This window comes from Nelusetta ayraudi, unplaced genomic scaffold, assembly GCF_046127955.1.
Source record: "Nelusetta ayraudi isolate G7.1 ecotype Tasmania unplaced genomic scaffold, CSIRO-AGI_Nayr_v1 ptg000011l, whole genome shotgun sequence".
In the NCBI taxonomy this organism is placed as follows: Eukaryota; Metazoa; Chordata; class Actinopteri; order Tetraodontiformes; family Monacanthidae; genus Nelusetta; species Nelusetta ayraudi.
This window is the reverse complement of record NW_027466061.1, coordinates 4,499,846-4,521,145: the sequence shown is the minus strand read 5'-3', so window position 1 is coordinate 4,521,145 and position 21,300 is coordinate 4,499,846. Positions and strand designations below refer to the sequence as shown.

Below are 21,300 nucleotides of genomic sequence, written 5' to 3'. Positions count from 1 at the left end.
TTCCTGTAGCACAGCAACCAATAGATGGTCAAACAAACAAACCTCCAATCCAATCAGAAGTCGACAACGGGTGTTCCTGTTGCTACGTTGGTTCTCGAATTTTCTGGAAACAGTGCGGAAGCATATTTGTGTTGTTTAACTTTTTACAAATAAGTTTTAATTGCTTGTAAATTATTTCGTTTGGTAATGTTACATGCGCGAAATAGCACAAAACAAAAACAAATACTCTGTTAAAGAGTTATATTCAAATAAACGGGGAATAAACAGGGACTACGTTTAGCGCGGACGGATATCTCTTTGTGACGTAGAGTAGCTCAGACACTATATAGTCTTCCGTCCCCGTCTGTTGAGTAGTACTTTGTTCTTATTCAGCAGAGAAGAAGCATCAGGAGCACCGCTGCAATATCCCCTTTGGCGATACCTATTTCTGTGACGTTAGGTAAGTTCAAATTATCAAGTATGTCTTCTAATGATTTCATTTTTGAAATATGCTGTTTTTCAATTGTTCTTAGATGAATGTTGTTTAACTAAATGACGTGAATTTCACGAACAGTCATTGTTGACTGAAACGTAGACACCGTAATGTGAATTTGGCCGTTTACAATTTGTGTTTTTTTTTTTTTTATTTTAAAGATAAAAAAAACAACTAAATTTTGTCGTAAACGAAGCAGGAAGTGGTTGGCGAGAATGACTCAACATTCTAGCATCGTCCATTACCGAGCGCTCGGCGAACAAAAGCAAGAGCGACAACCATTCAAAATGGCGCTCGGCCTGGATTGGCGGCTGCCGGGTTACTCAGCCCTCATGGGTTAATGTGGATATTTCTTCTTTTTTTTTTTTGTGCCAGCGAGTTCTATCTACATACTTCACGAATAACATGTTTCATTTGAACCATGTTGCACACTTTCTTATAATCCTGTGTTTAATTACATTTAACAGGCTAAATCATGCAGATCTTCGTGAAGACCCTGACTGGCAAGACCATCACCCTTGAGGTTGAGCCCAGTGACACTATTGAGAATGTCAAGGCCAAAATCCAGGACAAAGAGGGCATCCCCCCTGACCAGCAGAGGCTGATCTTTGCCGGCAAGCAGCTTGAGGATGGTCGCACCCTGTCTGACTACAACATTCAGAAAGAATCCACCCTCCATCTTGTCCTGCGTCTGAGAGGTGGTATGCAGATCTTCGTGAAGACCCTGACTGGCAAGACCATCACCCTCGAGGTTGAGCCCAGTGACACTATTGAGAATGTCAAGGCCAAAATCCAGGACAAGGAGGGCATCCCCCCTGACCAGCAGAGGCTGATCTTTGCCGGCAAGCAGCTTGAGGATGGTCGCACCCTGTCTGACTACAACATTCAGAAAGAATCCACCCTCCATCTTGTCCTGCGTCTGAGAGGTGGTATGCAGATCTTCGTGAAGACCCTGACTGGCAAGACCATCACCCTTGAGGTTGAGCCCAGTGACACCATTGAGAACGTGAAGGCCAAGATCCAGGACAAAGAGGGCATCCCCCCTGACCAGCAGAGGCTGATCTTTGCCGGCAAGCAGCTTGAAGATGGCCGCACCCTCTCAGACTACAACATCCAGAAAGAGTCCACCCTCCATCTTGTCCTGCGTCTGAGAGGTGGTATGCAGATCTTCGTGAAGACCCTGACTGGCAAGACCATCACCCTCGAGGTTGAGCCCAGTGACACCATTGAGAACGTGAAGGCCAAAATCCAGGACAAAGAGGGCATCCCCCCTGACCAGCAGAGGCTGATCTTTGCCGGCAAGCAGCTTGAAGATGGTCGCACCCTCTCAGACTACAACATCCAGAAAGAGTCCACCCTCCATCTTGTCCTGCGTCTGAGAGGTGGTATGCAGATCTTCGTGAAGACCCTGACTGGCAAGACCATCACCCTCGAGGTTGAGCCCAGTGACACCATTGAGAACGTGAAGGCCAAAATCCAGGACAAAGAGGGCATCCCCCCTGACCAGCAGAGGCTGATCTTTGCCGGCAAGCAGCTTGAAGATGGTCGCACCCTCTCAGACTACAACATCCAGAAAGAGTCCACCCTCCATCTTGTCCTGCGTCTGAGAGGTGGTATGCAGATCTTCGTGAAGACCCTGACTGGCAAGACCATCACCCTCGAGGTTGAGCCCAGTGACACCATTGAGAACGTGAAGGCCAAAATCCAGGACAAAGAGGGCATCCCCCCTGACCAGCAGAGGCTGATCTTTGCCGGCAAGCAGCTTGAAGATGGTCGCACCCTCTCAGACTACAACATCCAGAAAGAGTCCACCCTCCATCTTGTCCTGCGTCTGAGAGGTGGTATGCAGATCTTCGTGAAGACCCTGACTGGCAAGACCATCACCCTCGAGGTTGAGCCCAATGACACCATTGACAATGTGAAGGCCAAAATCCAGGACAAAGAGGGCATCCCCCCTGACCAGCAGAGGCTGATCTTTGCCGGCAAGCAGCTTGAAGATGGCCGCACCCTCTCAGACTACAACATCCAGAAAGAGTCCACCCTCCATCTTGTCCTCCGTCTCAGAGGCGGTCAATAAAAAAAGATCTGCATCTAAATTGTTCTCTTTGACGTTATGTGCTAAGTAATACATGATGTTATTGGGTTTTTGCATACCAGACAGGTATACTGGTGTTTCCGTGACCAAATATGTGATGTGCATTCATTAATAAAATTATTAAATTCAACATTGTGTATGTCTTTGTATACCCACTGACTCATTCTCTCCATATAATGGTAATGTAACCATCACTATATTATAAGTACAGGTCTGTATCAAATTGACCATTGTTCCATTTCAATACATTTAATGGTATTTATGCAGCACAAAAAACACCAAAGTACCTGACATTCTAGCTGCAATACATATCAGAATAAAAGATTTGGACACTTTAAAAGTAAAGTTAGAACACATCCCTCTATTAAAACATTTTCAAGTATTGGCCAAAGATTTCGGGTTATGGTTTAGGCTGCGAGATATGGGGACTACTTACCTGAATGAGGATGTCACCATCTAGTCTTAGACAAGCGGTACTACAAGTCAACCAGGAAAGCACGAGTACATCTGAATGTACTTAGGGTTGGAGGCTCAACATGAATTTGTGTAGAAAGTAAAATTTCATGAGATGATCTCAATAAACATCAGGGTGGGGTAGGGAGAGACCCCAGTATTTTCTGACAGTTTCAACAGTACATTGGAGCCTTCAGAAAACGGACACCGCAAATTCAATCAGAGGTACAGGAGGTCAAGTTGACTTTAAGATTGTATTATACCAATAATTAGTGTTAAATCCAAAACTGGACCGGCTCAACAATGGAAATGGTATGCAGATAATCTAGTGTTTATCCTGGCAATTGTGTGTTAAAATGACAACATTACTGACATGACAATTTCATTTATGTCATTGTAATCAAGAATCTTAACAGTTAAATAAGCTAAATTCCTTTGAAGGCCAAATATCATTAGTTTAACGCTATATTTCACTGAGCAATTTTTAGCTTTTGTGACATAAATAACAAAAAATATTGAAGTAGCTTCCACGGTGCATTAGTGCCTTCTTAACCAGACACACCGTGTACTCGTCATTTTGGATTTTGTTGTTGTTGTTGTTGTTGTTGTTGTTGTTGTTGTTTCCTAGCATGGAAATGTTTAACACAAAATTTGTATCTAATTCGTCAAATTCTATATTAGCTGTGGTCATCTGGGAAGTCCCTTTAATAAACAGCTTTCCCACACGGATTTACCCCACATACCTATGAGTTAACAGACTATGTGGTTATGTGTACTGACCCCTTATTGTTATTTAGTTGATAATTAGCCGCAAGTCCGCAATATTAAAACTTCGTAGAATCTGGGACTATTCTAATTTGCGGAAGAATATCAGTTGATGACGTGTCTCCCAGTGTAAAAAGTCTTGTCCCCCTGGCCTCATCAGCTGAAGGGCGGTGTCATTTGAGGAAAGGAGGCCACCTACGGGAACCACTTGTAAGTTCATTTATTTGTCGGAGAAAATTGGTTATGCACTATTAATTTGTAATGAGAACTTAGGTGGTTTCGATTGCCGTTTCAGAACATAATCTCCGAGAATGGTAAACATATCCTTAAACAGTGGCTAAATCTCAGACGCCCTGTTAGCCCGAGATCTAAAGATACATTTCATTAAATTGAGTGCAACTGTTTGTTTTGGATGTGAAACATTTATATTTTGAACGTTGACGATAAAAAAAAAAAAAAAAAAAGGGGGGGGGAGAAAGAAAAAAGAATGGCGTTAATAATAGACGCTGTGTGGTTGCGTCGTCCATTAGCCAGTAACTAACCGAACAAAACGATAGCCAATAACAACAGCTCATTTTGGTGCTAGCAGAAACACCATTCTGCCAGAATGTTCTTGTCATATCGTTTTTCTCTTAGTTGTTGGGTAAAGTTTTATTTATTTATTTATTTATTATTATTATTTTTTATCATTGTACGTTACGATAAGACTACAATATTTATAATGTATGGGGTATATGGTAAACGTGGTCATATAGCAAATTACCCCCTATCAAGTGGAAACAGTCCACTGGGGTGTACTTAAGTGGACAGAGATGTAGATAATCTCAAGTTATGAGAAGCCCAAAGTTGTTTAATTTTTAGATGATCAGTTTGATGCCGGTTGGTTTATTGGATTAACAAACTTTGTGTGAAATTGTGAATTTAAACGTGTCTACAGGAGCAGAAATGCAGATTTTCGTGAAGACCCTGACTGGCAAGACCATCACCCTCGAGGTTGAGCCCAGTGACACCATTGAGAATGTCAAGGCCAAGATTCAGGACAAAGAGGGCATCCCCCCTGACCAGCAGAGGCTGATCTTTGCCGGCAAACAACTTGAGGATGGCCGCACCCTCTCAGACTACAACATCCAGAAAGAATCCACCCTCCATCTCGTGCTGCGTCTGAGGGGTGGTCAAGTCATTCCTTGTTTTTGCTGAATTCAAACTTAAAACTTAACTAATAAAGGCAGAAATTAAATCATTGTGTTAACCCTTCCTCCTCTTTTAATTGTTTAAATTAAGGTGAATTAGTCAAATTCATTTTTCAGAAAATTCCATCATCATTGTTTTTAAGGTAGTAATTAAAAGTAATATACCGATGACTAATAATTATTGATTACTTATTCTGATATCACTAGCAAGGAAAGGGTACATTGAGACATACATTTTTGTACCAGTTCTAGTGGAAAACATGGGGTAAGTGTTGATGCCAAATCAATTCAGATTTTATTCTTAACTACTAGTCAACAACTTTTCATGAGTTACAAGAATAGGGTTTGTAAGGTAGAGGTTTACATTTGTGGTTGTAATGACATTGCAAAACCACTAGAGGATACTGTTCATCCACTTTCTGTCACCCAGACATGTCCAAGCAGAATTGGGTAAAAGGTAGGGTACACAAGTCGCCAGTTAATCACTGGGCCACATATACTAAAACAACCATTGCACCGGACTCCAGACAATTTACTTCGCATTTAACCTAACGTGCATTTGAGAGGAAACCTCGGCTCCTCGAGAAAACCCACACCACTGCAGGAAGATAATGCCAACTGGACGCAGACAAGCCCCAGGCCTGTTAAGTGAGGCCGCAACTTTGCTGTGATATGACGGTGGTCACTACTACACAATGCACTGCTGTGTCACCCTTGGTGGTAACTAGTGTACCAAAAATACCACCACCAGGTTGCATTGAGTAAGACATTTTTCCCCTCGTGTTCTGTCACATAAGAATGAGTTATTATTATTTCATAATTGATGTCAAATAAGCAATTTCACCTTTTAACTGAATGAACTAATTGTGGCAGACACATGCTGTAGAGATTTTTTGGGAGTAATGATAAACCACAAATGTTTGCTAAAACTGGGATTTAATCAACGTTTTCCTCTTGAATTTGCAGCTTATGCATGTACTGTGTCCGTGACTGGAAACAAAGCAAGATCAATTATTCATCCTTAAATATAATTCTGTTACAAACTTTACACAATGCACGGGATACATGAGCATAATAGGTAGAAACCTACTGCTGTTGCATGTAAACACATGTCTGTACAGAGGTGACTGGAGAGTGGCTCTGTAGAGTGAAGCCAGATCACTTTTCAGCAAATCATTTTATAGATTACAAAATATGCTTCTGTTTGGATTTGGTGATTATGTGTATGTATAGAATTAGACTTGTGTTTATCAGCAGGTTACTTCTTTTGTCAAATCACTTGAGCCTGTTTAGAAATAAAATTTAGAAATATTGTCAACATTTTTTCTAATGTTCTCCCTTGCAAAAAATGTGATCATTTACATTAAAAATAATTGCAGCTACTTTCAATTTTGCTATGTTTCTGTTTCTGTTTTGTGCCTCATCTTGTTTTTGTCTTGCTTTTCTTCTTTTATCGACAAACTGTCTTCAAAACCAAAACCAAAACTCCATCAGGATTATGGATGGAAACAAAACACGATATTTACACTTTATTCCTGTATAATGTCTGTGTAACAGTGGTTTTGTTGCAACCCCCATTTTGGTTGAAACTCCTGACTCATTATAAAAGGCTTGTGAACACACTGGATAGGTAGGTCACAGTTTTTGGCAGAGCCACAGTCACATGATTTATTTAAGGGTCACATAGAAAGACAACCATTTGCAGTTGCACTCATGATTTAACCTGAAGCCTTTTTGCTGTGAGGCGTCAGGGCTAACTACTCCACCACTGTGTCACTAGACCAGTATCATTATACATTATATTGTGTTTTTCCCTAAAACAGAGAGGCTTCCATCTCTGTCCAGCCCTCTGTCTCAGTCACTGTCCTCAGACCAATCAAAACTGCTCAAAAATCTCAAGTAGAAGACAAGTAGTCAGTAACGTCACATCCATTCTTGCCATAGGGTACGATTTAAAAGACCATGATGCTCTTGTTTTATTTTGGCACATTTTATTGGATGTCAACCAATGTATGCAGTCCTGGTTACCTACCGGCACCCATTGATTTTAACACAACAAAATAAGTGTAACTTGGAATATACCCTGGAAAATTATAAACTTTGGTCTACAACTCAAATTGTTTGAAATTTATGTTGGCAACCTAAAGAAAATTAGTGCCAACAATTGTGCCATTTCGACAAATAAGAGATTAGACCTATGTGTTTTAAACTCTCAGTTGACATTAACTAGCCAACAAATGATTTCGGTGTTATCAAATACAAATACAAGACATAAAATCTATATGACCATCTCCAAGGACCTTTGTATAACCATTTCTGTCTCTTGCCCTTTGCTAAGTATAAAGCACAGTCAATATCCTTAATGGGTGCATTGATTGAAAGAAAATCAATGAGAAAATTTTTCACCACTAATAATGTGTTCTAGAGCATCCAAGAGATTTTTTTTTTTTTTTAAATCAATTTGAAGTCCAAAGACCAGATAGAGACCTAACGGCAAAAATGGTTTCAACCATACTATATACTGTACCATAAAACAAGTTGAGCTTTATGAGTTGAAGAGAAGACACAAAGAGGAACGACCAGTCTATAGCAAAGAGGACCTGCACCACAGTCGTTCTGGAAAAAAACATAAACAAAAATCAAAGAAGCAGCACTGCGCTCAGAGAGCCAATCAGCTCGTCTCATTTGATTAAATCACTTTACAGTTTTGATTCTGTCTCAAATTGATTTGTTTAAATGTATCGCTAACAAAATATTAACATGATGTAATTCTGATCATTAAATATATCTGGGTTTTCATTTAGCCTGAACCGTCTCCATCCCCCATGTATAAACTGAAAAGAAATTAAGTGAATTTATATTTTGCAGCATCTACATCATGTGAACGAATGGCAATAAATACCTAGCAAAACTCATGAAGACACCTGATTTGTTTTAATGTCACTGAAACTTCAATTTCACGCCAATGTTGTTGTGACATATCACAGTCAGATATTTTTTCATATGTGCCCTAGTTTGTCCCACTGAGCATACAAAGACACAAGAAAAGAAAAACAAAAGGTAAAAGGTAAAATACAAGTTAATGTTTATTTTCAGCCTCCATTACAGTCCATCATCGTTGTTGTCTTCGTCGTCGTCATCATCATCATCATCATCATCATCATCATCATCAAGGGGCAGTGGTGGCCTAGAGGTCAGAAACAATAGCTCATCATTGGAACGTCTCCGGGTTGAATCCTTTGACCAACAGGAGATTTGGTTGAGTTAAGTTGTCACTGCACGACCAGAGGGCCCCTTAAGTCCTGGCTGGTCCCCAGGCTGCAGCCCAGTGCTGTCAGAGTGAAAGGTTAAGGTTAATTGTGAACTGGATGGGTCAAATACTTGGAGAGAAACTGTGAAAGGAGTCATTTGAGAAGAGGAACTGCAACAACTTCAACAAAGCTGTCAAGAAGAGGAACTGCAACAAAATTATCCATCACATCATGCAAGTATTGATCCAGTACAAAATACTCACTTTGGTTTTGTTACCATCAACATTAGGATTGATACACCCACCCCAAGCAACAGGTCCAGAACTGCACAGGAATTTGAGCGCTTGATAATAGAGATGGGTGTGGTCAAATTTGAACTGCCTAATAAAACAACAACTTGATTCAGACTATCATCGCATCACTTCAACAGCGCTAGATGCAGCACGTTTGCCTTTGATAAAGAAGGAAAAAGCTATTTTGTGTTTTAACCCACCAAGCAGGGACCAATCAGAACCCCAGACTGGAAGCATGTCAAGGTGAGCACTTTAATCCTGAGCAACAGAAATCCTAAATCCTGATTGGAGATGTAGTTTTTTTTTTAAGATAGTTTCACAACAAAAACAGTAATATTTTGATATGTGTCTATTTATTCAAACAGCAATGTTAATTAACAACAATACTTGTCTAACAACAATAGAGGCTACGGTGAAGACAAAGCACCAGCACACAACATTACTGAGAAACATGATCAAAACGTGATCAAACTGATCACTGAGGAGATCAGAGATGGACACCTGGCAGAAGATCCACGACTCGCTGTGCCATGGACAAGCGAGGTCAGTCCAACGGAACAATGTCCTGAAGTCCCCGTTTTACCCCTGGATCAGCGGCAAAGTTGACTGAGGTCCTGGAGAGAAGAAGCCCTGAGAGCCAATCAGATCATCTCATTAGATTAAATCACTTTACAGTTCTGGGTTACCTCACATTGATTCTTTGGAATATATCACTGACATAAAATGAACATGCTGTAATTCACGTAAATCACTGAACAAATCTTTTCATTGAGCTTCTCTTAACCTGAACTGTTTTCATTGTGCTCATGTCAAATTTGAAGAAAAATTAAGAGAATTTATATGTCGAAACATATCATGTGACTCAATGGCATTAGATATCTAACAAAACTCTTGAAGATGCTTGATTTGTTTTAATATCACTGCAACAGTAAACTTTTGAAAGATTTTTTCAAAAGTTTCCCATTTGGTCAACTTCTGCATACAAAGACACAAGATATAATTTTCACCACATCCTTAATCCTGAGCATCACTAATTAAAAACAGGAACACAGTAAAAAAAAAAAAAAAAAGAGGCTCCTACAACAGCAATTCTACAGCTTCATAGAAGAGTCTAAAACACATTGATTGGCCAGAGTTTAACATTTATTTTACATTAATGCTGCTGTGATAAACCTCAGTCAGATATTGTTTGTTGCTGTAGATCTGTTCGCCTCGAGAGAAAACGTATGGTGCGCATTGTTTTGACACTGGGGTTGATGAGACAGGGCAGGGGCGGTTCTAGATTTTTTTTTTTTTTAATTTTTTTTTATTTCAGATTAAAATATTTGGAGAATTCCTAATTGTCACTCCAGTATTCCACTTCAGGGTGCTAGTGCACCACCCCAGGAACACCCTCACCGAATTTTAGGAAATTCTGATGTAGCGTTTCAGAATAAAGCTCATCCAAAAATGTGCACTTTTTATGTTTATTATTCTTGATTTCAGATGAATTTTTTTTTCTTTCGAGAATTCCTAATTGTCACTCCATCATTCCATTTAAGGGTGCTAGTGAACAACCCCAGGAACACCCTCACTGAATTTCAGGAAATTCTGATGTAGCATTTCAGAATTGCTGTAAACTACACACGCAGCCTGTGTGAACCCTACAACCTGACTGGTCTCTCTGTGTGCATTAGCCTAGGACGTGAAACCAGTTCCTCCCCGTCTAAGCGGGTTGTGGCTCCTCTGTTGGGGGTGGGGGGTTCCAGTGTGACAGACGAAGCGCTCGTGCATAAAGTGGGAGCCTACGCGAGCTCCCAGAGCGCACTCGACTCTCGAGCGCAGCGTGCGCGAGGCGGAATGGCAGGCTTTCTCTTCTCTCTCCTCAACTACAAGACAGAGAAATACGTCATCGCCGAGAACCGGAGAATCGGAATATTATTCAGACTCTACCAGCTGGCCGTGCTGGGATATATCATCGGGTGAGCTTGCAAAGTTTGCCACTCTTTTATATCGCATGCACGAAACAGGCCCCCTAAAGGAACCTTTTAGAAAGTGATTCACAAAGTTAAATATAGCCTCAGCATTGACTGTGTTGGTTTCTCCGGGGAACCGTTTTGCTGTATTGAGCTTTTTGTTTGCCCGACGAGACGTCGTTAAAGCTAATTAAAGCACAGAATTACTACATATGACCGCACGTCGCCAGCCCGCACTGCACGGCGCTCTTAAGGGATACCGACAGGTGTCTGGGACGCTATGTTGAGCGTTTTTAGTGTCTGCTTTGACCTTTACAAGTGTTTGTCCAAGTTAGCCGTCTCCTGCTGTAAGGGGAGCCTTCAGGCGGGTTTAAGTGTGGTGGGGGGGAAAAATGTAATGTAACTTTTGCATACCATGCAGCTCGCAGAGACCGAGCGCTCCTCATACACTTGTATAATGAACATGTCACACCTGAAGCTCGTTTAAGTGCCCCGCATTACGTTACAAGGCCGCTCCTGCTTTTCACACGTCTGTCTTGTTGTCATCAGTGATGCACGGGCCGCTCTCACTGCGCTTTGAAGTCAACGACGGGATCAGTCTTCTAATTGGGAACCGGAACCGGAACTAGAGCCGGATTGATTTTTTTTTTCCTCCCCCATTATTATTATTGGTTTTATTTCTCTGTTATCTATTCAAGCAGCACGCGATTGGTCTATATGTGCAGTGTCGCACGCTCTCGTGCCCCTCCTGCTCAATACACTGAGCAGAGAAGAGAACGCGCGGGAACGCAACGTATAAATAAAACAAAAGTTGAAGAATTAGGTGATGGCCGGAAACGCGGCATGATTTGGAGTCAGTGTGTTCATATTGTCAACACGAGGCCAGAGCGTAGAGTCTGCAAGGTGGCACGGGGATTATATGCATTCCAGCGACGTCAGTCCCCTCAAAGATAATCTGCTCCAAAACAGGACAGATCCTTGACAAAGGAAACCGGTTCAACCTCTCGAAGCTGAGGCATGTAGTTTCCCTTCATGCAAATTTCTACAAGGTTGAAATTGTTGAATGTGAATTAAATAAGATTAATATATAAATCATTAAAAGTTTGATTGCAAATAGTTATAAATTTGATTTTTCACATTTATTTTTGCAGCAGCATATAAATAAAACCATGTAAATTACTTAAATTCTGTAGTGTGTGCTTTTAACATTAATGATTAATTTACACATAGTTTTACCATTTATCAATATTATCAAACCATTTATCATTTTCAGTGACAAATTAATTTAAGCAACAAACAACAATAAAGGAGCCAAAATAGCCAGCTCTTTTTAATGAGCCCATCCAAAAGAATCAACTCACTGAAAAGAATTAGAATTTCTAGTTGTGAGATACACACATATATGTACGGCTCACACTGCATGTCCACCCTTCCTACAGAGAGAAGGATCCCTCCTCTGCAGCTCTCCGAGGTTTCTTCTTTTCCCCTGTTCAGGGTTTTTCCTCACCCTTCACTCAAACCTGGTCTATGCAAATAAAATTTGATTGATTGACATGCACACATGCATCTGTGTGAAATAGTCCAATATAGCCACGCAGGGTGTCGCACAAGGAGTTAGTCAAGGGTATACTTGCATGTCAACATGACTCCTCTCATGGTGAGGAGCCTCACTGACAGTTGGGAGGAGTGCTTGTAGACTTGCAATAGCCCAAATTGGACACTCACCAACTCACCAACCACCAGTTCTTATCCAGACTGAGCTGTTTACGTTGCCACAGATGGGTGTTTGTGATGAAGAAAGGTTACCAGGAGAAGGAGGAGGCCATCCAGTCATCAGTCATCACCAAGCTAAAAGGTGTCACACTGACCAACAACTCTGACACTGGGCTTCACGTGTGGAGCCCCGAGGACTACGTTATACCTCCAAATGTGAGCCTGGTCATTTCTGTACATATTATGTATGCATGTATGTATGTATGTATGTATGTATGTATGTATGTGTGTGTGTATGTATGTATGTATGTATGTATGTATGTATGTATGTATGTATGTCCATCCCTATTGTGTCATCAGTGCCTATGAAGCTCTATTTTACTAGCCTTGACATCTGTCTCCACAGATTGGACAATATTGAATGCCTTTGGGTTGTAATTTATTTAACCTTTTGCTCCTCCATCGAACTGTCTGGATCTAATTTTGTTTTGTAGGGCGAGCAAGTTTTTTTCATTGTGACCAATTACATTGAGACGCCGAATCAGAGACTGGGTTTCTGCGCAGAGGTGAGACGGGAGACCTGCCTCACTGATTCCTTTTTCTCACCCTAATTTCTGGCATGACTGTCGGCCTTACTGTGCCCTTTTTCTGTTTCTGGTCATAGAGTTTAAAGGTGCCAGGCGGACAATGTCGTAGTCATGATGACTGCTCGGAAGGGGCGGCTGTAACTGGTGGGAATGGTGAGATTAAGCAGTATGTTGGAATCTGGCAAACATCTGCATAGTTGTCAGGTTTTAGTCTCCTTCAGGTTGAAATCTCTTATCTTGCTATTCACACTTTTCTCCATAGGATAAATACAGACAGTGCTTATAAACTCAGGTGTATTGAATCACTAATATGTACATTAATTGTGTATTATGACAAAAGCGTCGCTTACTAATCCTTATGGAAGTTGTTCTCACTCAAAATGTATGTTGTTCGAATCATTTTTTCATGCCCTAATAACCCGCAAACAAGTTGAACAATCACACCTTTACATTTCGAACTGTCACCGTTGACTGTCATAGTCATGTGTCCAAACAGATTGTGACTCAGGACCGTTCCTGTGACAGGATTTTATTAAAGCAGGGACTCGTTATGAAAGAAATGGAAGAATTTTCATTTCTTTTGGTCATTTAAGTGCAATGCATGAGAGTGCATAAATTAATTTAAAAATCTACAATTGTACTGTACTGAGCTGCAAAAATGCAAAGGTCTGCAAAAGTTTGTTTCTCATACCTAACCTAACCTTTCACTTTCACTCTGAAATGGAGAGGATGTGCGAACAGTGGAAGGTGGTCTCTCTCTGTCATGAGCCATTTGTCATTTTTAACATTACCATAAACATATAGTATACAAATTAAATTTTTGTGGCATATTGTTTTGTTTTTTTAATTACCATTGCATCAGACTAAGTATTATTCGTGTGCTATTTCTCATTCTGACCAACTTGTGGTCATGAGGTCAGATTTACAACCATAGTCTTCTTTTGGAAACATTTTTCCTCAAAGCAACTGAGGAGCTCTTGTCTTTCCATCAGGAATTAAAACCGGTATATGCTTGAACAGCACTGGGACCTGTGAGATTCATGGCTGGTGTCCGGTGGAATACAACAAGAGACCAGCGTGAGCACTCTTTCTTTCTCTTCCTCTGATCCCTCACATGGCTCCAGATATTTTATTGTTCTATTTGTAAAGCCTGTGAAGATCTTTTTGTGCCGTTTTATTTCTGCTCACCTCTGTTCTCTTTCAATTACAGTGAGCCCTTACTGAGTGAAGCTGAAAACTTCACCATCTACATCAAGAATTTCATCAGGTTTCCCAAGTTTGAATTCTCCAAGTAAGTGGCTGTATGTTGAAGTGATTGCCATTTTGAATATGCTCGAAAGGTGCGATTAAATACATCACAGCGTGAGTTCAGCAATATATGAGTCCGAATGGTTTCCAGAAATAACTTACTGGTGCACAGGCCTTTCTATTTATGACAGACTGTGCATTGCAGTCAGTGAGACAGTGAAACAGTCATTTGAGCCGCCCTTCACTGCAGGCCATGCCCCGGACAGGTGTTAGATCAGATTGGGCTAGTCCAGGGAGCTGTGTGCGTGTGCCTGCACACTCATGTGCCACAGGGATCAGAGACGTAACCACCCAAGAAAAACGTCATTAGTCAGCAGTCAGCCGTCAATCAGCAAGTTTTGTCTGGTCATATGGGGGCTGGAGACTCATCCCTGAATGACTGGTACTTCAACTTTGCTGGCACGAGACACAACTAACAGTAACAAATGGTTACATTCTATTTTTAGACGCAGAAGGTGATATAATGAATAGACCCGTGCATGAGTTCATGTTGTATTGGGTCCTGTTACTTTCTGCTGATATGTGTTTAAATGTACAGTCCCTGGAAAATAACTCTTAGCCACATGCTCCTTCCACCCTCTGGTCTTAACGGCAAACAAAATAATAAAAAAAATCCATACTTTTGTTTGAGTTAGAATGGAATTTAAACCAACTGATCATTTGAGAAAAGAGCAGGCTTGCCTTTATTTCTTGTCAGTTGGGAATTGGGCTGTAAACAGAGGGTTAAATATGTCTCCTGGAAGGCAACAAGATTTTTTTTTGCATGACTGATCATCAGATTTTTTTTTCATCTTTTTTGAGTTGTATTTTGACAAATAACCATCCAATCACTGTATGAAGATGAACACAGGGCATACACAAAATGCGCACAAGAATATACAGTATGCAAACAGATTTAATTAAAATGGGCCAATTTATTGTTTTGAAGACTAAAATCTCTACTTTATAATGTTGTTGTTTGAGGTAAAATGCATCTTAAAGCAATGGATGATTTGTAGGAAGAAAAAATTCACACCAAGTTATTGTAAGAGACTTACTGGAAATGCTCTGCCTTTCACACAGACAGGTTGAAGCGTCCTGTCTGTATAGAGAGACTTATATCTTCCTTATCATGACATCCTGTACCCTGCTCACCTGTTCCAAATGCAATGCACTGTTTTCTGTAAACTGTTGGATTTATCAACTCTTTGAGATCACCTGGTTCTGTGTGAACTTTCAGCTTACCTTTCAGTTCTGTGCGCCACCAACAGACAACAGGTTGTGGTTTCCTGCCCCTGTAGAAAGTTTTCTCCCACACATTCAGTATGTATTTACGTATAGCTCTGTGAAGAAAAGTGTGGACGCTCATTCAAATGCCCCTTATGCATCTCTGGTGGCTGCATTGAAGTGAAACTGTCTTGTATCCGCTCTGTTTTTCATTCCACAATGTTGAGTTTCCAAAGAAGTAAGAAATAGTCTGCCACAATTTAGAGACAATGTATTTATTGTTTAAACTTGAATACATGTACTCCAGTATTAATAAATTAGTTGTATTTGTGATATTTTTATACAATTAGTGCTAAAGATTGCCCCAGACAGCTTCTCAGGCAAAACCTTTAAAACAAAAACATGATTCCACAGTATTGATGACAAATCCACTATAACACATATTTTAATATTGAACTCTAACATCGATGCTTACTCAAAATGAATATTTAAATGATTGTTAAAGAAAATTTATTAGCTGGTCTAAATATGTCTAATCCAGCAATGCAAAGTAAGCGTCTAGTGTCTAAGTTCTTTTTTCCAATTGCCTTTTAGGTCCAACGTCCTTGAAACATCTGATGAAACCTACCTTAAAAGATGCTCCTTCGACAGAGATAATGGTCGGTACTGTCCTATTTTCCGCCTTGGTGACGTGGTGAGGTGGACTGGCTATGACTTCCAAGATATAGCTGTCAAGGTAAATCACATGTCAAAATTGACCCCGTTTAATCTGAACTCGCCATCATTTCTGTTCACTTTGTCAGTCATTAGGTTGGTTCTTAAAGTGTAGCAGCTGTGTTGAAGAGAAAAGCAGATTTCTTGCTTTGGGTTATGCAGGAAGCATGTTTTCTACAATGCTTCCTTCTCACCCCTGATACATCAAATGGTCCCTGATATCACGCTTGTATAATGGACCTCAAAAAGATGTCTTGATTCCTAACTTCGTCCTGTCGTTACAAGTGTCTCGTCCCAGGCCCGCCCATCTCCTTGCCACTTTTTTAAAGGTTGATTCACGGGTGGGAGGGGCTTCTGAGCCGCACGATCTCCGACATTTCTCCTTTCTGAAACTTTAGCTGAGCAGTAAATCTCAGGCAGTGCACCAGACAGTGGGAATGACCAGCAAATACTTGGCAAATGTCAGATTGTGCCTCATGTCTCTCACGTCTTCTGTGTGGTTGTCTTATGGGCAGACATAAGCATCATGCGTTTCCATGCCATTTGCTGCCTTTACATCAGCTTGTATCTTGATAATAGATATGTAAATAATTCAAATCTTTTCTCTTTAAAAGCAAACCCTATTCCATTACCACGGTTGGCCTAAGTTAAATGTTCAGTTTTTTTCAGTGTTTTTCAATTTCTTACATTATTTCAGTTGACGGAGCTACAAGCAACTAAAAAGATCCATTTACGCCTCTTCCCCCTTCCTCTGGACAGCTTCCCCTTCCTTTTTTGTGAAAGCTTGCATCATATACTGATGGGGCACATGTATAGACTTAAACCTAAGCTTATTGCGTTTACAAATATTAACTTAACTTAAAAGTGCCTTACGCACCATTCAGGAAGAAACTAATCGTTGAGTATATTTTAAAGTCATAAACTTCATTAGGTCAATAAAAATATTATTGTTCTTATTCAAAATTGTCAACGTTTAATAAATGTATAACCAAAACTTTCATCATCCAAATATGATTGTCAGACGTGTTGTTACTTCTAAGTTTTGCTGGTAGGATTTTTTTAAGGGTCCTCTTATTTCCCCTTAAATAGACACATGATGTTCCATCTGGTTTGTTAGGTTATTTCCTACAGTTGTCAGTGATATCCTGAAGCCTTCATCAGTGCATGTTGTTTAGAATGTTTGTTGGATTCACTTTCCCCAACAAATGCTTTTACTGATCTTAACTCTGGCTCAGTTTATTTTACCCATTAGCATGTTGGCCATCTTTAAGCCATTGGCAAAGACACAGTTGTCTTTGTAAATCAATTCTTTTTGTGAAATTCCTTTTACCAGGAACCTACTGTTGTCTGTGGTGACTCAATGACTTGTTTTACTTGATTAGCTGGAAATCTGAAGGTGTATTCATTGTGTCTGACTTCCATTCAATCTTTTAATCATTGTCACTATGTTCAGACTAGTCTGCCTGCTGTGAAACGGGTGAGGTTTCATTTGTCAATATAGTTTGGTGACATTGCAAATTTTTGGCTGAGCCCATTCATGGTTAATCTACCAGATGAGTCAGTATCAAAGATGAACTCAGAGAACAAAACGTGTCTATGAGAGCTCTGAGAGACCAAAGCTGACGCCTTTGGCACCTTTTTAGACAGTCACCATCCATTTTTATTGATATTTTACAGACAATGCCTTTTCTGATAATGAAAACACAAGCAGTGATGTTGACAGATGGCACTGCACAAGCCCAAGGTTCATAAAGTTAGCCTTGAAATAAACCAGTGGGCTCATGATGAAAACAGTTTGCAGGTATATTGAGATGTTTTTGTTTTTAAACTCAAATTGAAGCTGCCCAATATTCGATTAGAGTCTTGTGTTCTGTGTTCTGTGTTCTGTGTTCTGGCGCTTGAAAATAAATAAAAGTCCAGCCTCCCAGAAGGCTGGTCTATCGCCAATTTTAGATAGTACAAGGAGCCATAGTAATGTAATGCAGTGTAAACAGTGACAAGCGCTTCTGTTCAGCTGCTGTTTACTCCCATTCAGACAACTCCCTCTACTTCTCCACTTCCAAGATCAATTTTACATCGTCCATGTTGACTTCACAACAAATCCTTTCTGCCTCTTCTCTGTTGCTCTTTCCTTGTTTGTTTGTGACAACCAAAACCTCACACCCGCCCTTTAGCCAGCCCACTCCATTGCTACACTTTTGTGCACGCGTGTGTGTGTGTGTGTGTGTGTGTGTGTGTGTGTGTGTGTGTGTGTGTGTGTGTGTGTATGTGTGTGTGTGTGTGTGTGTGTGTGTGTGTGTGTGTGTGTGTGTGTCATCTCTCTTGCACTCTGACACAAGATACTGACAAATATAACGGACACAAATATGAACGATTTTGTCATTAGCGGTATTTAATTTGAAAATTGGTTTTATTTTGAAAATTTACCGTTTTTTCACGTTTTTCTTTGAGCGACTTCCTGCCCAGTTGACGCGGATCGCTCACGCCTTGCGCACAAAATAGACCAGATGCCGAAACCATAAATGCACAGCGCGAGCCGCGGGCCGAGGTGCGTGCCGCTTCGCATCCGGTGCGAACGACACCACTGGTTAACATGGGCGCCGAAAGGAAGCGGTACCTACTTGATTTTGATCTCAACGTTTTTTTGTGAGAATTGGAGCTAGAAAAAGAAGGAAGTGTTGGGCTTTTATGATATTTGTCAAGTTTGCTGGCGGCTTACGATTATTATTGTTGGATAATTGAATTTTGCTTAAATATGGGTCCTTTGAAAAGCACTTGAGCCAACTGCTGATGTGACCTTGTTGTAGAGCAGGTGTGATCAACACCTCATGCTGAGTTTGCACGTCATACTGTAGTCAGTCTGCACCGTTGCAACCATGAGCTGCTATGCTGAGTGTGATTTTCAACTCAAATCTCCTTTTCATTCCATTAGGGCGGCTCAGTTGGGATTTTGATTGAATGGAACTGCGATCTAGATAAGGACGCTTCCCAGTGTAACCCAGAGTACACCTTCAACCGTCTGGACAAGAGTCTGAACAACTCGGTTATATCAGGATACAACTTCAGGTTCAGTCTCTTGGGATTCTCTGCTCTCTGTGCACCAGGTGTTCCATTGAGCTTCTTCATCCACTCTTCTTATTCCCACAGATACACAAGGTATTTCAAGGATAAAAACGGTCAAACGTCTCGGACCTTGTTTAAAGTATACGGAATTCGCTTCGATATAATGATCAACGGCCAGGTACAGCAGTAACAAAGGCAGTTTCTTCTAAATGAATATGCTGTAGACTTGACTGAATTACCTGATTTTGTTTTGCAGGCTGGGAAATTCAACATTGTTCCCACAATAATTGCCATTGGGTCTGGTCTTGCTCTGATGGGTGCAGTGAGTAATTTTCCAGTTTTAATTTTGGCAGTGGATATGTGGTGTTACTGATTGGCCTTAAGCTTCATAAACATTTCATTGTATCCTGAGAAAATGATGTTTATTTTTAGTAACAACACTGTGTGCAAGGCTCCAGCTGAAGTGATTTTATTTCCTACAGGGAGCCTTTGCGTGTGACATGATATTGCTGTACATGATGAACACCAGCTCCTACTACAGGGAGAAGAAGTTTGAAATCATCAACTTCAAGTAAAAGCAAAAAAAACAAAAAATATATTTTTCAGAGCCCCGGCCCGTCGCATTCACCAGCATTTCTCTGTCGCACCGTTAACAGGAGAGACAAGACGAAGGATGGGAAGGAAAGACAAAAGAGGGACAAAGCATCCAGGAAACCAGCTTCAAAGAAAGGGGCCAACCATTCTTCCTCTCAGCCGAAGGAAACTGAACACCTTGCATTTTCAGACGTCACGGAGAGCCTGCCCCCGGTGGACGAACGGGGTCCAACCATTCCACGAAACACAGGACAACGTTACTCTGCTCTCTCTTCTCAAGGAGTGGAGCAGAGGCATGTCACTTTATCCTCACACAATTAAGCCTGCGGTGACTACAAGACGCTGAGGTGGTTGTGGTTACAAAGAGCCACAGGTTGGAGCGACTTCCTCTTGTCACCAGACAGCCAGTCTGCTGACATGCCAAAATCAGTGCCTGACCTGAGACAAGATCAGTTCTGAGAGAAAAAGTGATTGAAAGGAATGTGTCATGCAAGAAATACTTTTTTCCCCTTTGTGGCTTCATTGAGGTCCAAATGTAAAAACAATGGAAACTTATGCAAAAGGCACGATTGTGATGTGAATTCTGTTGCCAGACGGACAAAAATTGATTCAATGACTTGAAGCGAATAAATGAATATATCTGCTTAACCAGTTGGGGAGAAAAATACCGTATTTGTGTCTTCTTTGTGTAATTTTTTTTATACCAACTTTACTGTTGATCAGACATTTGAGGATAGTTTTATCATCTTGTTTTGTTTTTTGAATGAAGTGTATATTCTTTTAAATGCAGCTGTCAAATTTTCCAACATTTTACCTTGAAGCAGATATTAAAGGTGCAGTGCGTAATATCTAAAAAAAAATGTAATCTAATGAATCTAACGTAAAACACATTTGTATGGTTTAAGTAAAAAAAAAAATGGTAAAAGTTAAAAAGCTGTCATGTTTTCTTTTGTTCATTATAGTGATCATATAGATGAAAAATGGTTCCAGATGAAGCCTATCTACAGCAGCACAAAACATGGATCTGTTGGAGTTTTTGTTTTTTTGGTTAATTTTAACCTGACATCAAAAATCGGATAAGACCTGAGATCAAGTGCGACAGAAAACAGGGATTAACATTAATGTTGTTTTCCATATGATTTCTTATTCAATGTTACAAAATCTTAAACACTGAGCCTTTTAAGATTTGGGACGGGTAAGAGCACATCGTGGTAGCGTCAGTGAGAGGGAAAAGGTTATTTCTGCTGAAATAATCTGAATATTCATATTTTGCTATTTTCTTCAACTTCTGCTGACTGCTTTTCAGAAATGAGTAACTTACTGATGCTGCTGTTGACTGCATTTTCTCTTTTTATTTCATTTTCTTGCTTATTGATGCCAAAATAAAGATTTGAATAAAGTACATTTATTCATTCATCGTTCATACCCGCTTATTCCCGAGCTCAGGGTCACCGGGGTCTGCTGGGGCCTCTCCCAGCTGTCATAGGGCGAAGGCAGGGTGACCACCTGGACAAGTCGTCTGTTTATCGCAGGGCCACATAGAGATAAACAACCATTCACAGTCACATGAAACATTTTTCCTCAAAGCAACTGAGGAGCTCTCGTCTTTCAATCAGGAATTAAAACCGGTATATGCTTGAA

At 40.5% G+C, this 21,300-nt stretch overlaps 2 protein-coding genes across 3 annotated transcripts; both read left to right on the top strand.

Annotated features, from left to right (window-relative positions):
• Nucleotides 1-285: 285 nt before the first annotated feature.
• Nucleotides 286-5,025, top strand: LOC142884505 (polyubiquitin-C-like). Its single transcript, XM_076020195.1, has 3 exons — nucleotides 286-439; nucleotides 940-2,541; nucleotides 4,729-5,025. The coding sequence occupies exons 2-3, from the start codon at nucleotides 948-950 to the stop codon at nucleotides 4,980-4,982; spliced, it is 1,848 nt and encodes a 615-aa protein (XP_075876310.1). The 5' UTR covers nucleotides 286-439; nucleotides 940-947; the 3' UTR covers nucleotides 4,983-5,025.
• A 5,212-nt stretch (nucleotides 5,026-10,237) lies between these two features.
• Nucleotides 10,238-21,063, top strand: p2rx5 (purinergic receptor P2X, ligand-gated ion channel, 5). 2 transcript variants are annotated; one of them, XM_076020169.1, is made up of 12 exons: nucleotides 10,241-10,480; nucleotides 12,253-12,403; nucleotides 12,682-12,753; nucleotides 12,852-12,927; nucleotides 13,767-13,851; nucleotides 13,985-14,065; nucleotides 15,883-16,024; nucleotides 18,935-19,068; nucleotides 19,150-19,243; nucleotides 19,322-19,387; nucleotides 19,548-19,636; nucleotides 19,722-21,063. In XM_076020169.1, the coding sequence occupies exons 1-12, from the start codon at nucleotides 10,359-10,361 to the stop codon at nucleotides 19,978-19,980; spliced, it is 1,371 nt and encodes a 456-aa protein (XP_075876284.1). In that variant the 5' UTR covers nucleotides 10,241-10,358; the 3' UTR covers nucleotides 19,981-21,063. The 2 variants fall into 2 exon arrangements, with proteins under 2 accessions (XP_075876283.1, XP_075876284.1); XM_076020168.1 differs by having other exon boundaries at nucleotides 10,238-10,480; nucleotides 18,935-19,243.
• The last annotated feature ends 237 nt before the right edge of the window (nucleotides 21,064-21,300 follow it).

Excerpts from the sequence above, each read along its gene's own strand:
- LOC142884505 (XM_076020195.1), top strand. The coding sequence starts at position 948 with ATGCAGATCTTCGTGAAGACCCTGACTGGCAAGACCATCACCCTTGAG. Across the intron at positions 2,542-4,728 it reads TGTCCTCCGTCTCAGAGGCG|AAATGCAGATTTTCGTGAAG; the intron begins GTCAATAAAAAA and ends CTACAGGAGCAG.
- p2rx5 (XM_076020168.1), top strand. The coding sequence starts at position 10,359 with ATGGCAGGCTTTCTCTTCTCTCTCCTCAACTACAAGACAGAGAAATAC. Across the intron at positions 12,928-13,766 it reads GGCTGTAACTGGTGGGAATG|GAATTAAAACCGGTATATGC; the intron begins GTGAGATTAAGC and ends TCTTTCCATCAG. Across the intron at positions 19,388-19,547 it reads GTCTTGCTCTGATGGGTGCA|GGAGCCTTTGCGTGTGACAT; the intron begins GTGAGTAATTTT and ends TATTTCCTACAG.